This window comes from Rhipicephalus microplus, chromosome 3, assembly GCF_043290135.1.
Source record: "Rhipicephalus microplus isolate Deutch F79 chromosome 3, USDA_Rmic, whole genome shotgun sequence".
NCBI lineage: Eukaryota > Metazoa > Arthropoda > Arachnida > Ixodida > Ixodidae > Rhipicephalus > Rhipicephalus microplus.
The window spans coordinates 28,336,586-28,353,368 of record NC_134702.1 but is presented as its reverse complement, the minus strand read 5'-3'; the positions used below and the strand labels follow the sequence as shown (position 1 = coordinate 28,353,368).

The window sequence follows — 16,783 nt, the reverse complement described above, 5'->3', positions numbered from 1 at the left end:
CACTATATATGCATGCATGTATCTTGTGTAAATGTATAACATGCTTGTGTAACTGTATGGATGAAATGTCCTTCAATAACAAGGGGTGTTGCTGCGGCCGACATTTTGTCATGTGGTCTTGTCACAGAGCAGGAAGGTTACGTGCACATTATGCATATTTCTGAGTGACTACATTTAAATGTAATATAATAATAATATTAAAGGCTGGGTTTTCCAAGCAAAAACAACTATATTATATTGAGGCAGGTGGTATTGGAAGACTAGATTAATTTTTACCACCTGGGGTTCTTTAATGTGCACCTGAATGTAAGCGCACGGGTGTTTCTCACATTTTGCCCTCATCGAAATGTGGCCACCATAGCTGGGAATCGAACATGTAGTTTTGAGCTTAGCAGCATGAAGCAGAAAACATTATGATCTATGATGTCTTGGTTGAGAACCTTTCAACCACGCTAGGTGCCTATTACAGTTGAACCCCGCTACAACGAAACTCACGGGGTGCGGAAAATATTTCGTTGAAGCAAAAATTTCATTGTAGTGAAACCCAAAAAATATAGCTGATCTGAGCTAGCAAAACAAAGGAACGTTTATTCTGGTTACTATTCGTTTATGTCCGCTGGTTCCTATTCTTTCGCAGCAGCGTCACGAACGATTCTCAGTCATGCATAGTGAGGCCATGGTGAAAGGCACGCAGAAACAATGCCTACAACTGCTTTTGTGAATGTACCAAACAGTTGCATTAAAACGTTAACACCAGCAGCTGTCCACCATTAAAGTGTATCCGACAACGGCGAGAGGGAGGTGGGATATCGTCGAGCGGTGACTTTTGCCTTATTCTATGCCAATCTTATCATCCATCACTATCGGCTAGCTGATTTTCTTAATAATGCGGATGAACAGCCACTCTGATTAGGTACCACACTGGCCAACCGCGAATAAAATGATAAGCATTGGAATCTAAAAAGGTATCGTTCCACAGTTGCACCCAGCAACTGCAGCAGCTGCGTGAAGGAAACCATGAACTGAGCTTCAGCTTCGGATCGTCTGCGAAGCACCAAAATGCATCAAAATGTTAAAGATTGTGTTTGCTGTATAGCAATAAATATCTGAGCCTGAAATTGCATTGTGAAATTTCGTGAAGCGGGACAGCAGAAGAAAAAGTGTTCATTGTGCCGACAATATTTATGCATTGACTCCTATGGACTGCTGACGGGGAACCGTGAATTTTTCATTGAACCGGCATTCGTGTTAGCGGGGTTCGACTGTAGCGGCATTTCGCTGTGAAAACAAGGATGTGTAGCACTCGTAATGTGCTACTTCGCTGAAATTTTCAAAATTTTTCTTGAACTCTTGAACCACATATTTGGCCGATGCTGAATATTGGAAAAAATCCAGAAGTGCATTTTTACGATTGAATGTGTTGGAATATGTTGAAAGTATGGAAACTATTCTATTCATATTTCAAATATCAACCTATTGCACTGCAACCTCTGATTTTCGCTTTCTGCACTCGTATACTGCTTCTTGTATCTACCTCAGCATGTTCTTTTCCATTTTTGTGGTGACATTGTGTTTAGTGAGGTGTGACAAACCCTACTATACTCTTTCTCTTTATTATCTATTATACCTATTATATCTATTATCTATTAGCTATATATATTATCTTTATTATCTATTATACTCTTTCTCTTTACTTGTGCCTAGTTTCTAAACTTTTGTTTATCTTGCTGTGCTGTCCCTTGCAGTTTGAAATTGGCGCTGGGAATGGCCTCCTCTGTGGAGTGAAAGGCTTCAGAACACTCTCTAAGAGAAGGTCGGTAAGGCCATTATATTTCACCTGTTTTTGTCATGCAATTTGTCTGGCTGCTTGAAAAGCAAAATGTGTGCATGTGTGTGTGTCTATGTTTGTACATGTGTGTGTTTGTGAGACAAATGGAAAGAGCTAACTTGCAGTGGTTTTGTATTATTAGAGGGTCGATGCTTACAGTCAGTAAGGCTCGGATCGCTTGCTGAGCATTAGAAGCTTCGTAATGAGATAAAAATGTGGGAAAAGCATGCTTGATTTGTCGGTCCACACTAGCAGTGGCACGTAATGTAAAAAACAGAAAACTTGAAAAACTAAATAGAACAATGCATGTATGTAGTATAACAAAATTTTAATAACATAATTTTTAAAATTAAGGTACCACGACATTTAAGCACGGATCTTGTAATGTAGAAGTCCAATACATAACGCGTGGCGGATGAGTACACCAGCGGGCTGAATGGAACACAATTCTAAATTGCCCACAATGAAGGCTTGCACATCAAGACGCTTGAGTTGTCTGCATTTCACCATGGATGCGTGGGCCTCCGTGTGTCTACAGCGCGTGTGTTTATCTCGCCAATTCTTTGCTGGTTAATAGCATGACTGCTACATGGCATGCTTTCAAGATTCATCATTGTATTAGAGATTTTGAATTACAACACCTGCAAAAAACACCATTTTTTTCTGTTGCATTCACAATTAGCACACACAAGAGAGTTGCTTTAGGCAGGACCACAGTCTTGGTGGTTTGGTGCTGCCCTTTTACCAACACCGGACTTTCACAAACGCCATAAGGTGTGAAGTGTGCTTAGCTAAGAAAATCACAAAACAATGTTAGTAAATCATCAGTGCTCCACTCAGTTACCCTAGTGGTGGAGACAAAACTGTTGACCGATGCTGGCATGGAATTATCCACACATATGTTATAGGCACACTAGCACATAGATGTGCGTTTGGTTAACACTGTGCAAACCTAGAGATTACAAAGTCATGTGGGTGGGAAAAAACTTTCTTGTAGGAAATTGCAACCTTCGTTGCGTTGAGGTTTTGCTTCTTCAGTGGCACTAAAGCAGTCGTGTATGCATATAACCTTCCCGTTTCGCTGCATTTCACGTGCAGCTTCGAGCATTCAATACGAACGCTCCGCCGCCTGGCCTAGACTGGCTTGTTCTGAAGCCAGTGCCATAGTGTAGGTTGGCATGTTTGCGGCGGCTGATGATAGCAGGAGCTGTCAATATTAAGTGGACTTCACCCGCTGGTCAGACACAAGTGATAGACAAGTCGACCAGTCAAATCAAGTTGCGCTCCAGCTTTCATCGACTGCCACAAACATACCGAGGATACATTCTGTGATGATGACGCCAGTCCAAGCCGGTCCAGGCCAAGTTTCAGGGCTTTCGTATTAAGCATGCTGCTGGCTGTACACTGTCATTATTTACGAAAAGGAACGCATGAGCGCGTGGTCTGCGCTCTGTGGTGGCTGCCTATAGCACCATCAACCGACAGCAAAAGAAAACATGTTGGTTTTCGGCGTCATCTGTTACCAGAAAAGATAACGAGGCATGACCGTTAGAGAAGCGCCACTAGATTACACTCCCTCTCCGCTTACGCAGAGGGGGATGCCTGCAGTGCGCAGTCTACTGCCAACATATGAAACGTTGTGGGCAACCACAGCGCAAGCTGCAGTAATCACCCGATATTGCTCGCCGCGCGAGCAGTGAGGGAACATAATTTAGCAGCGCTTGTCTACTGGCCATCACGGGTTATCTTGCTTGGAAACAGATGACGCCTAAAGCATATGTGCTTTCTTCACTTGTCAGTGGATGGTGCTGTAGGCAGCCGCTGCAGAGCAAAGGCCACATGTTTGCGTGTTCCCTTTCATAAAGGACGACAGTGTACATGTGTTCGTGAAAATATGCTATGAGCTATTTTAGAGGCAACACAGAGCAGTACGAGCACTCATTATTTCATGAATGTGCCACCACTACAATTGTGTACCAGTGGACACAATAGATGTTAGTGACATTAACCTTTTAATGCCTGACTTAAGAAGAAGCGAGCAAAATAAAAATTGTTTTCATTTTCCAGTTTTAAATAGAATACCCTTAAGTGATTCCACAGTTAGGTTATCTAAAATGCAACTTTATTGCATACTTTTGTGTATGTTGCAAATTCTCCATATGTCATAGAAGTGAGGAAAAATGTACTTCAGAGCTACATAACATGTTGTGTGCCATCTCTTGAGTGCAGACACATCAAATAAACAAAATTATTGAAGATAGAACTTACGCCACCAAGGAAAGAAAAAACGAAGAAGTGAGAGCTGTTGCACGCTCTTCGTGCTCTCCGCCATCAGCTTCAAAGTAATTGGTTCAAGCCTAAAATACCTTAGACGAGACAGCGCTAGATTTTTCATGCTGAAAGCTACATCCTCCATAAGTACTACTTGACAGGTGGCATTAGAGGTGGCACGCATTTCATGACTGGCTTGCTCGCAGTTTTTCAGTATGTCGCGAATTTGCGACATCCGGCAGTAAAGGGTTGAAATGTGACTCTAGATGTTGAAGCAATGTGTGACTTGTATGGAAGTTTTACCATTTTTTTTTACCTGTACAACACCTATCACATTTTGATGTTGCTGCAATTGGCCAAAATTTGCAGTTCGCCTACTTTGTTGTATGGAAACATCATTGCAGAGCCTTGTCAAAAAAGGTGTACACACCTAAAAATGCATTCCCATCACGTGGAAGTGCACCACAATCATAGTTGACTCAAGCATTGACTTATTCATGCAGACGTCAGAAAGGTCTTGCCAGAGGAAAGGTTTATGTAATGTTGCCTCATCTTTGGTAGCTACTAGAAAAGAACAGCTCTGGAAGTTCAGGGGCTCAATGCATTGTTCAGTATTATTTCTCCATAGTTTATTGCAAATGAATAAGCAAATAAACTCTGCAGAAGTCCCCTCGTAGGAATCTTTGCAATATGCACATAGAATATTTGGCCTTTAAGTAAGTCGGGCGTATTGTTGTAGCATCTCTTTGCTGGCATTTTTTTGCAGCTTTGCGTCAGCTCAAGGGCTGCTTCAAGTCACTCCCATTGGCCTGCAACCAGGCTGCAATATTGGTAAGCCTTTTTTCTGATCTGACTTGGCCTGTGTCATGTGTTAGGTTTGTCACATAGCAAGGTGTGTGACGCGAGGAAGATGGAGACAGTGAGGAAAACAAACGGGAGTTATATTGGACGAACAAAAAAAAACTATTACACATACAGTACTATAAGTCGTACACGCACGCAGTTCACACACAAAAGAAAAGAGTAAACAGTCTCACAGTCTGTGCCGTAGCCCGGTGCCCTGAAGTGGGACCCGTTGCGTGCTCGGATGCTGTCGCCGCTTGCGTTCCAGGTCAGCATACCACTGTAAGGGGCATCACCAGGTCTAGGCGTAGCTGCACACTGTCAGCGACGTCGGCTCGGGGGACATGGTCAGCAGCTCCGGTCTTTCGAAGGCGCTCGCCGTACTGGAGATGTCCACAGGACCACTCACCGAGAACTCGAGCTTGGCGACGCCGACACGCCGTGCCCCGGGGACGTCAATGGCTCGAGAACAGGAACCCGGCCTTTCGAACCTCGCGCGTAGTTGCGGGTTCGCCCTAGGCTCCCTTGCGTCGTCTTGCCGGCGTCCGAACGACTTCGTTCTCCGCGAGCGTCTCCTCTTCTTTTTTCAATGGGCGCGCTGCAATGCCTCTTCATTCTTCTCATTTTCTAAATGATGTGGTGCTGTCATCTGCTATGCTCGCATTTTTAAGGTACTACATCACAGCCTGTTAGCTTTTTAAGTGGGCAGCTGTATGAAACTAGAGCGGACCACTGTTGGAATTTGGAAATTGACTATTTCCAAATTTCCCAATTGACTATTTTGTAAGGGTGGCAAAATATTTTTTCCCTAAAGGGGTCATGCACCACTTTTCTAGACAATCATTGAATGACTTCAGAATCAAAGCTAAGTGTTTCATGAATCAGTTGTCGCAAAACTTTCTCGAATTCGTCAAAAGCGAACCGAATTACAGGGGTTTGTTGTGTGCTTTAATCGTTTCCTCTCTTCTCTATGAGTGCACTGGAAGCTAAAGGGACCCTGGAGTGGTTTTGATGATTTTGTTCAAACTCACATGGGCCGTATACCAAAGTCCTAAGGGCCATTAATAGACCAATTATTATACATTGTGTCCGCAGTATGTATAAATAAATAAATAAATTTGAGCTCACTTCGTAAACTGTGTAGTCTATAAACAACGCTTTAAAGCTGCAGATTGCTGTAGGTTGCTGCGACTCAGCCAAACACATTTTCAACCGCTCATTCACAGAACGACGTGCTCTGGTAAGACGACGTGACTGAGGCTGCTGATCTGATTGACTGCGGATCGTGCGAAGTGAGATTGGCTGGTAGGGTGGCGGCACCCGTCGGAGCAGATATCAATTGCTCCGCGATCTTCCTCTCTGTTGCCAGACGGGCGCACTGTGTGATGGCCTCCAAGATTGCGTGCAACTTGTCGGGATGCAATCTAGGAGGTCTAGACTGGGCGAAGCTCAAATCGTTGAGTGTGCTCATGAGGGCTCTGCAATCACCAGTGTCTCATGAGTTGAGTATCTCACTGTGTCTCATGAGTTGAGGAGGCAAGGCAGAAATGAGAAGGAGGGTCTGATAAAATTATTTGTAGAGGCCTTGGTCTACGGCATGTCGCTAAATTTGAGGTGCGAATGGGTTGATGATGCTCTAGCCTAAACGCTGACAAAACTTCAAAAAACTGTTTCAGGGTCTCTTTAAAAAGGATGACATAAGGGAAAGAAGTTTTGTGAGTGTCTTTCGTGACTTTGAGCATGTGTGATAAAGTGTGATCGCTCTTTCCTGTTGTTATTCTTATGACTGAGCGTGTATTACTAATACAGAGACACTAAAGAGGAAAATGATTTTACTGTCATTAGTGAGTTACCCTCTAACAATCCCAAGATAATCGGCGTCAGAAGGCGTTGGGAAAATGCTCAAAAAGAAAATCTAGGTGGCGACACTACCTTGAAATTTATGCAACAAGCGCCACGACGACATAAAGTTCGACGGTGTTACTACTAAGACCTACGTTGCTCTTAGTAGGTGAAAATAAAGGACATTGTCTGCTGATAGGGCCAGAGACACAGCATGTCATGTTTCGGGAAATTTCGTCTAGCCAATGTCGCCAAAGTATGACAATATGCTTTGAAACTTGCGACGTCATGTGCACAGATTTCTGTGCGAAAATTAAAGATGATGCTCTAACTTAGATTTTCTCCTGTAATAATTAACTTATGATGATAAGATCAACGACATTAGAGTTTTCAGAGAACATTTTATCAATCTAAATCGATTCATTGTTCCACTTTAGTGTTTTAATGTTTGTAGCAGATGATAGAGTGCTTCACGGGTGCATGGCGGCACCCCGTGGTAACAGGCATACTTTATAAAAACACGGCTCATCATTTATGCCAGCTATTAGCCAATAGCATGCTGTGTGCTATTCGACGTCAAACAGCAGGTGCCAGCAGCTCTGAATAGAGCGATCACGGGTTTCTGTGTGAAAAGAGGGCATGTGAGAAAACGGCACATTTGTGCTCTGTGCTCTGTAAGCTCTCCTTGCTGCGCAGAACTGCGAAACTTGACTTGGATGTTCATAGCAATGTCTGCCATCCTGTGAATGCATTTTCTCACCATGTAGGATGTGTTTCTTCATCTTCAACTCCAAGACTAGGCTGCTGCGAGCTTTCACGCTGGTTAGGTGTACGTCTGTATTTTTTTTAAATGGCTGGCGCACGCTAGCCCAACAGTGAACTCTCTTGAACAGGAATAATCTGGTGCATGAGATACGAGGATTGTGTGCATTAAAACGCTATTGTACATACTTTTGCCTCCTTGCTTTCTGACGCAAAGCTTACCAACAGGTCCGTTAATGTGTGACTTGAAAAACAGTCTAAGAGCTCTACGTAACACACTGTTCACTTGAATACAGCATGATATTAGTTCTTGCTTTCTGCTTCTCACCTCCACAGTAGCACTTTGACTTGCAGTAAACTTAGCCACTTGGCAAACAGACCTAACAGGAAAGCCCACATTCCAACAACAGGTGGGAGTGTCTTGGTTGCAAATGGTCAATATGAGAACTATGGCTCCTATGCCCGACGATGACCATCCTCCTGTACCTTCGAGAAGTGGAATTAACAATACTGCATTTAATTGCAAAAGCCCGTCCAAAGTGAGTGCGCAAAACAAGGGGTAATTTCTAGCTGACATTGAGAACTAACCTTGGATTCCATCTGACGTGCTACGCTGTAATGTTTGACTCGCGTGTTCTCAGGAGCCTCGACTACCTACTGATCGTTTGGAAAAGACTGTGCTGCAAAATGATTGCAGGGCCCCTTTAATTGTAAACTCTACTTTCTGGCTTCAATCGCAGTGGTGGCACGACAGCTGGGCAAGCATACGGTGGGCTACCTGACGTGGAAAGCTGGATTACAGTCGGCAATGAACACCACAGTCATTTGGGATGCCAGCTACGGCCACTTTATTTGTGCACTACAGGTACTCATAGTTGGTTGTTGATGTAGCATTTGTTGAATAGTAGTATGATTTGTACAAAACTGGAAAACTCGATGCGTGAAGGAATCATGGCTAGTCTGCTAGAAAGCTGTTTATCAAAACTGTGTACGTCTTTCATCTGCCAAGACAATTTTTTGCCTGTAGAGACAATTAAAACGGAAATTTTGTTTTGAATTCTGCATTTGATCCCAGCACTGATATTATATCTGAGCCTTTTCTTTTTTAACAGGAACAGTGAAGAAGTTTCCATGCTTTTATTATTATTTTTTACATATCAATACAATTTTTCCGCTAATTAGAAAATTAGGAATGCAAGAATATTGCACGTTTAAAATATCGTTCGAATAGTGTTTCGGTTTGCACCAGAATTTCACTACAGTAGAACCTCGATGATACGATTATGGTTCATGTGAATTTCACAATATTATGAATTTTCAGGTTGTTTTGAATGGACTGCATTATATGAAATACGGCATGATTTGTTGTTGAATGAACGGTTATCCCAACACTGTGGATGAACGAATGTGCGATTGACCGCTGCACGCCAGCGGCGCAACACGGTTCGTCTGTGTCAGGAAGGCTCGTTCACTCTTGGCCTCGAAGGGAGTAAATGCGGCAACACTTGCCGGAATTTTTCTCGCTTTATTGACCGTAAAAAACTCGGCGCGAGGCTAATGTGAAAAAAATCTGTCTGAGACCTATTTTGCCATCACGCGATAGCAGATCGCCTTTTTCTTGCATCTTTGGCTACACCAGCTGCTCTAGCTCTCAAACCACATGATGTAAACAACCAGCTGCTTATTCAACATGGCGGCAAAAGCGGCGGTGGCTGTCAATGATGTTGACGATAGCGACCGCGGTTTTCTGCGCAGTGGTGGCAACAAACAGTGGTTTCATTTCTAATCTGTGTGCGCAGGTCGTGCGTGTGTCTTCAGAACTGCGTCATTGGTATCTTTCATTGAGTCTACCTTGGTTTTGTCCGTAGCACTGCTTCAAGTCTGTGTGCGTCGGGCACACATACTTTTGTGGTCGCTTATGCTCGCATCATTTTGTGCATACTCATTTTCAGATCTACTTTTCTGCTTTCTGTGTCCAGTTCAGTAATTATGAGCTGTAACTCTTTCCCAGAGTTACTCATCAAGACAATGTTATCAGTGAATAGCAGGTTACTAAGACACCTTCCATTAACTCTTATCCCTAACTCTTTCCAATCTAAGGTGCTGAAAACCTCCTGTAAACACGCAGTGAATAGCATTGGAGAGATCGTGTCTCTTTGCCTTACACCCTTCCTTATTGGGATTCTGTCGCTTTATTTATGGAGAACTATGGTGGCTGTGGATCTACTGTTGATTTCTTTCAGTACGTTTATGTAGGGTTCTTCGATGCCCTGACTCCTTAGTGCTTGCATTACTGCTGATGTTTTGACTGAGACAAATGCCTTCTCTTAATCTATGAAAGTTATGTATAGGTGTTGGTTGTATTCTGTGCATTTCTCTATTACCTGATTGATAATGTGAATATGGTCGATAGTGGAGTAGTAATGTGTAAGCTAAACCAAACTAAAGTAATGGGTAGCAGTCTCGGCAGAAAACAGCACTTTGGATAGGTGGACAGGCGCTTGAAGTGGTAAAGGAATATGTCTACTCAGGACAGGTAGTAACCGCGGAGCTGAACCATGAGAGTGAAATGAATAGAAGAATAAGGATGGGGTGGATCACATTCGGCGAGCGTTCTCAAATCATGAATGGTAATTTGCCACTAACCCTCAAAAGAAAGGTATATAACAGCTGCATCTTGCCAGTATTTACCTACGGAGCAGAAACCTGGAGGCTTACAAAGAGGGCTCAGCTTCAATTAAGGAGGACGCAGCAAGCGATGGAGAGGAAAATGATAGGTGTAACCTTAAGAGACAAGAAAAGAGCAGAATGGGTCAGGGAACAAACCATGGTTAAGAATATCATAAATGAAATCAAGAAAAAGAAATGAAGATGGGCCGTACATGTAGCACGTAGGCAGGGTCACCGCTGGTCATTAAGGGTAACAGACTAGACTCCCAGAGAAGGCGAACATACGAAGGGGACACAGAAAGTTAAGTTGGCCAATGAGATTAAAAAGTTAGCAGGTATAACGTGGCAATGAAAAGCACAAGACCAGTTGATTAATGGATCATGGGAGAGGCCTTTGCTCTGCAGTGGGTGTAGTCAGGCTGATGATGATGGTGATGTTCGCATCGACACAACCACACTTGGGTTCATAGTGATTGTGGCAGAATTTAGTTAGCTTGGACTAGTTGCATGTCAGCTGTGCATGTGCCTTCATAACACTGTAGTTGTCATTAGGGCTATTAAGGCTTTCTTTGTGTAATACTAATCTTGTTTTTGTCTTATATTTCTCTCTCACTTTTAGCTTGGAGTCCCGAACACTTTTGCCATGGTCAGCTACACCTACAAGTTTCCTGATGAAGGTCGGTTAAAAGGCAGCATAAAGTGAGTACATATCTGAAGCATCCCGCTCGCGAACAGTTTACAAATTTTTCCCCACTAGTAGCTTCAACATTGTTGGACATCTTCATCGGCCACCATCGCACAGCATCTTTCACAGAGCTTGCATGGCTCAAGTTTCAAGATATGCAATGAGCATGCCCTTGACCTTAGTTAGCTGAACGCTGTAGCCGTGACTCCGCTCTTAGACGCTCTTGCATACCTGCCAAGTCTCCTGGATTGACCGGTAGGCTCCCGGATTTTGACCGTTTTGTCCGGTTCTATGGTCGTCATGAAAATCTCCCGGAAATCGAAATTTCTGTGCCTGATCTGGCTGCATTGACAAAAAAGCAGCTCTATCCGCTCCAGGCTTTTCGAACCTACCCCATTTTATTATAAATGAGTTTAAGAGGCATTCATGTAAACGTACAGTATAATCTCAGTGATGCGAAACCGTGGCAGATACGAATTCTTGAAGTTCCTCAACCAAATTTTACTATGTTCATTGGGTCTCAATTCGAATGTTCTGAACACATTTCCTGATCGCGGCGGATGATACGAACTTTAGTATGGAAACCGTCAAACGAATGCCGAGAACAGCTTACTCGAAGCTTCGGAAGTACGCGTGCGACCAGCACACTACAGTGCATTTTATTATCATTGCCACAACCGCTGAGGACGAAACCGTGGTCACTCTTGACACGATCATGTATGGCGGCAACGTTACTGACAGAAGCCCGAGAGTGTGCGCTCAACCAGTCAAAGCAACGCCGCTTTCCGCAAACTCTGTGGACAAAACTGCGGCAGATGCTATCGTAGATGGCATAAAACGTCTTAGTTTTGAAGGCGCGTGCGCAGTCAAGCACACGGTGATATTAAAATGAACTACCGTTTACCGCAACCACCATGCACAAAACCAGACACACGCAAGTTGTTTTGACTGAAATAGATTCTGCTAGTTGTGTTGATTCTTTGAGATTCTCACCTTTGAGACTCTACCCTCGCGTGCTCGGTCACTCCTACCCACTTAAGACCGCATCGCTGATGCTGGTGCTTGTGATTGAGACCCCCCCCCTTTTTTTCGCAATGTTTTTTGTTTGTTAGTTCTCGATTATTGGTGCCCTCCTGTTGTGGAAATCTCCCGGATTCAGAATCCTTAAACTTGGCAGGTATGCTCTTGTTTTTCACTCATAATGATAAATAAGGACAACGACACATGGCAGATGTTGTCACGTCTGAGTACGGTGGTGACAGTTTTCCAATAACAAAAGGAAAGCATGCACTTAAATAGTATGTACTATATTTTCTCATGTATAACTTGCCCCGGCATATAAACCGCACCCTTAACTTCAGCTCTACTAAAAGAAAAAAAATGCCTGCATAAGACCCCTGCTTATAACCCACACTGCCTCTCTTTAAGCACTTTCTTTTTCTGGTGTGGATTATATACGAGAAAATACAGTATTTGTTGCACTGGTGGTATTGGTATTGGTTGCCGTTTCATACATACTATTTCTTGTTAACTAATGAAAGTGCAAGGTATGTCAAAAGAAGCTAGATGTTCAGGGAAGTATAGAGGCTTGAAGTGATGAAATTATTGTAAAACAGAGAATGCCGCTGGCGCCAATTCTTCATTTAGTAGTGGGCTTGTCGTTGTCTAGACAGGAGCATTGCCTGTCCAATTGCCTGTCCGATGCTTTTTCTTTCCGCCAGTATTCTATCAAGGCAAGTTTGTGTATGTGCACGTAACACATCTTCACTATCATAAAAACAAACTGTGTCATCATTATCTTCAGCCTGACTGTGCCCATTGCATGGCAAAGGCCCCTCCCACGTGTGTCCACTTAGCCCACTCCTGCTCTCAGCTGAGGCCATGTCATCGCCACAGGCTTCTGAATCCCACCTTCCCACAAAACTTTCTGCCTTCTTCTACTGCTCCGGCCTTCTCTTTAAATCTAATTGGATACTTTTAACGAGCAACTGTTATCTTGGCTTTTCACTACATGTCTTGCTTGGAGCCATTTCTCTTTGATTTCATCTAAGTTGTCACTGACATGAATTTGCTCCATAGGGGTTCATTTTTTGAAAAAATCTCATAAACACTTGCCAGTACACTTTTTACAAATCAAATTATTGTAACTATTGCTATCAGCGTCCGATATGAACCAGTTCGTTTCTTTATCAAAAGGGCATGTCTTAAGCGGTCAGCAATTCATTGGCTGGTTAAGCTAATAAAAACTGTAACTCACCTCCGCAGTATCTCGAACAGCGCACCCATTGCACAGTTAACTAAGAACTTGCCATGCACAAAGTGAGAGAGGTCAGCGTATGTAGGGCCCCTGGGAGCGCGAAACGAAAACTTGATGCACAGTCCCTTGGCGCCACTGGGGCACGCCAGATGGCATCAAATATGCAGACTTGGTAAGGTGTGGTTGTGCCTATTAGAACAAGCTTTAAGGTGGTAATATGTACAAATGTAGGTATTTGTTCTTGTGTAATTCGAATCCTCCGGACAACCAAAATACGCTTTGTGTGTTCTCATATTTTTGTATTCAGATATTTGAGTGTCAAGAATAATGAAAAATTATACTCTGAATTTCATAGAACTGAGGACTTGCGAAAAATAAAGTTTGATAAGCATCTGATATCCGCCAGAAAATAACCCATAAACAACACCCTCAAAATTTTAAGAAAACATACTTTCAAAAACATGTTTTTCTATCCGTACTGTGGTGTGGTTCTGCGAGATCGCTGAAATCTTGCTGTATTTTTGCCCTCGTTTTGTGGCCATGCCTATTAAGTTGTTACCGAGTTTGAGATCGATCATTCTTTGTTTCATTTTTTTTTTCAGAATAGGCACCTTCGGAGCAATAGTGGAATATGGTGTTGAGAAAAAAATATCCCAGCACAATACTATAGGAGCAACGATGGTCATAGGCGTTCCTACTGGAGTTACACTCAAACTGAGGTGAGCTGAGATGAAAAAAAGAAAATGACTAAACATTCTTGTGTGCTTCTTGGCGTGCATTGAAAAACAAATCCTAACATGTATTATGGCGCACCATTGGGTTAATCTATTATAGTGAATTTGACGCAATGTCCAGAATGATTGCAATCTGAACACGGATTTTGAAATATAGAGCTTTTGTTTCGCATTTCTGCTTTGCAACATGGTAAATGATGGGGTGTCCCAAGAAAAGAATGATTGAGCCTAATCATGTGTATGTGGCTGATGAACAAAAATGTTGAGATAAAAATTAGGACAAAGTTGTTCATTTGTATGGTGGGTTGCTAGCGAGGTGTCAGGAGACCGCGTGCGTCCATGTCTTTGAAACCCCTGACGCAGGGCATTGCATGCCTGCTCTTTGCTAATCATTTGTGTTGGTTGATGTCGTTTCTCACGCAGATTGAATCGAGCCACGCAGAGCTTTGTGTTTCCCATTTTTTTGTCGGAAGAGCCCCTTCCCAGCGCCATATTCTATGGTACAGTGACACCCCTCGTGGCGTGGTACATTCTTCAGACCTTTGTGATAGTGCCTTACACTCAACGACAAAAACAAAGGTGGGCCTCTCTCTCTCTTTAGTCACTTTCTTTTCCGTGTTTTTTTAAATTGATGGGACGATAAAGGTGCATTACAGAAAATTAATAAAGTCAACCTATGTTGAAAGATTCCTGATGCCGAGGTTTCTGCCATTATGTACTTGTCATTTGTAGTAAGAATAGATATTTCGTTAGCAAGAAAACTACCGAACTATAAAACGGAAAGTAGTCGGCACTGTTTTGGTCAATGGTACATCATGTCTACTGGCATAGCCAGTTAGGAGGAGGGGGAGTTAAACTTGTCTTCCAAAATTTGTTAATTTTGCATGTTTATATATAAAGACACACATGCGCCAACACAAACATAGGTACTTAAACACATAAAGGTAGGGTGACACCCTACCTCTTTTTTTTTTTAACTCTTAGACAACAACAGAGAGAAAAGTTACAGGAGGGTGACATCAACTTGTCCATTTTGGCACGAGGTATTGTTCACAATTTTGCCAGTCATCTACTCAACCAAGTCATATATAAGTGGCATGCAGAAAAAGATGATGAGCTTCTATGTGAAGATAATACCGTAATTACTCGAATCTAACGTGCACCTTTTTTCTGGTTAAGCAAGTTCATAAATCGCATGCGCGTTAGAATCGAGTACGAAAAAAAAAAATTGCCCGCAGCTTCCCTCGGGGGAACACTGAGGAGGATGCGGACCATATAATTGGTTAACGGGGTGTTAAAGTGCGACTTACTTGGGTCGATGGCTAAATTGGTTAACGTGGTTGTGAAATGGGGTGTTAAATTGCGACTTACTTGGGTCGATGGCTAAATTGGTTAACGTGGTTGTAGGAGGGGGTGTTAAATGAGTGAACACGTACACACGTATGCGAAAGGGCGGTGCTGGTCGAAGGGACGTCGATCATTGTGTTTGTGGATTCGTTGGAATTCATTTCACCGCGACCTTGGACGTCGACGCGCCGTACAAACCAACCGACGAGCGGCAACTGAGCGAGCGAGCGCCGACCTTGAGTATATATACAGCACGACGGCGCATGCACTGTCAGCTGTTGAATGTTCTCGAAGCGCGACGCCACATGCGCGTCCACTGGAGAATCAGGAGAATTGTAGATGTCGAACGCGGTGTGTAGAGGAGGAAGGGTGCACAGATGGTGGAGGAGTGAAGCACGCGCGGTGTGTAGAGGAGGAAGGGATGCACAGATGGTGGAAGAGTGGGCGACGGCGCGACGGCGCATGCGCGCGCGTCAGCTGTCGAATGTTCGAGAAGCGGTGTGGACGGCGCGGACGACGCGGACGGCGCACTACAAGGCGCGAGTATACGATGCTCCGCATCTAAAAAAATGAATACGGTCATTCTATTGCCATCGGCATTTCCAAAATGACCGCCCCCTACGTGCGTCGGCATGGCGCGTCTGCCATTTCTGCCTATGTTTTTCTTATGTGCGGCACTTCATACGCGTGCTGAGGAGTTCATCATCTTATAGTGCATTAGCATCGACGGCATGGAAGGGCCGACTCCAAAAACTCGAGTGCACCACGTTGCCGCATTTAAAAGAAAACTCATCGCGTATGCAGAAACGGACAGAAATCGGGCCGCATCGTGGTCGTTCGGAGTTCCCGAAACTTGCGTGCGGGACTGGCGGAAACAAAAGCAGAAGGTTGTTGACAGCTAAGCTTCACGCAAAGGCTTCAGTTGACCACAGCAGGGTCGGTTTCCGCTAATTGAAGAGCTGCTCGGTGAGTATGTGCTTGAGCAGCGAGCAGCACAGCGGCCCATGACGACAGAACTGCTCCAAGTGCGGGCTATGCAATTAGCCTTAGAAAAAGGTCTAATGCCGGGCCAGTTTAAAGCGAGCAGGTGCTGGCTAACTAATTTTATGAAGAGGAAAAGCTTTTCCTCTTCAGTTTTGCGGAGGAGTACGATGAAAAGCTTCACAGTTTTCAGAGGTTCGTCCTAAACTTGCAGCACAACAACGGCTACCTGCTTGGGCAAATCGGGAATGCCGATCAGGCGCCTCTTTACTTTGACATGCCTGGCACCACAACCGTCGAGAAGAAGGGGGCGAAGCAAGTTCTTGTGCTGACATCGGTCCGCGGTAAAACTACAGTGACGGCAATGCTCTGTTACACGTCAGATGAGCACAAGCTTCGCCCGTACCTCATATTTAAATGGAAGACGCTCCCGAAAGGAGTCGTTTTTTCGAGTGGTGTGATCGTGCGGGCCAACGAGAAAAATAGGTGCACGTTGCAATCGATGTCTTACGTTTTGTTTTTTTTTTCCATCGTGGAAATCGGGTGTGCGTTACAATCGAGGG

General features: G+C 43.8%; 1 protein-coding gene across 1 annotated transcript in view; it reads left to right on the top strand.

Moving 5' to 3' along the window:
- Positions 1-16,783, top strand: part of LOC119177186 (dnaJ homolog subfamily C member 11) — a 46,284-nt gene that overhangs the window by 8,053 nt on the left and 21,448 nt on the right. Inside the window, exons 7-12 of the mRNA XM_037428596.2 lie at positions 1,746-1,813; positions 4,866-4,930; positions 8,287-8,411; positions 10,836-10,915; positions 13,761-13,877; positions 14,316-14,471. Coding sequence (XP_037284493.2) covers positions 1,746-1,813; positions 4,866-4,930; positions 8,287-8,411; positions 10,836-10,915; positions 13,761-13,877; positions 14,316-14,471 — 611 coding nt within the window. The remainder of the gene's footprint in view (positions 1-1,745; positions 1,814-4,865; positions 4,931-8,286; positions 8,412-10,835; positions 10,916-13,760; positions 13,878-14,315; positions 14,472-16,783) is intronic.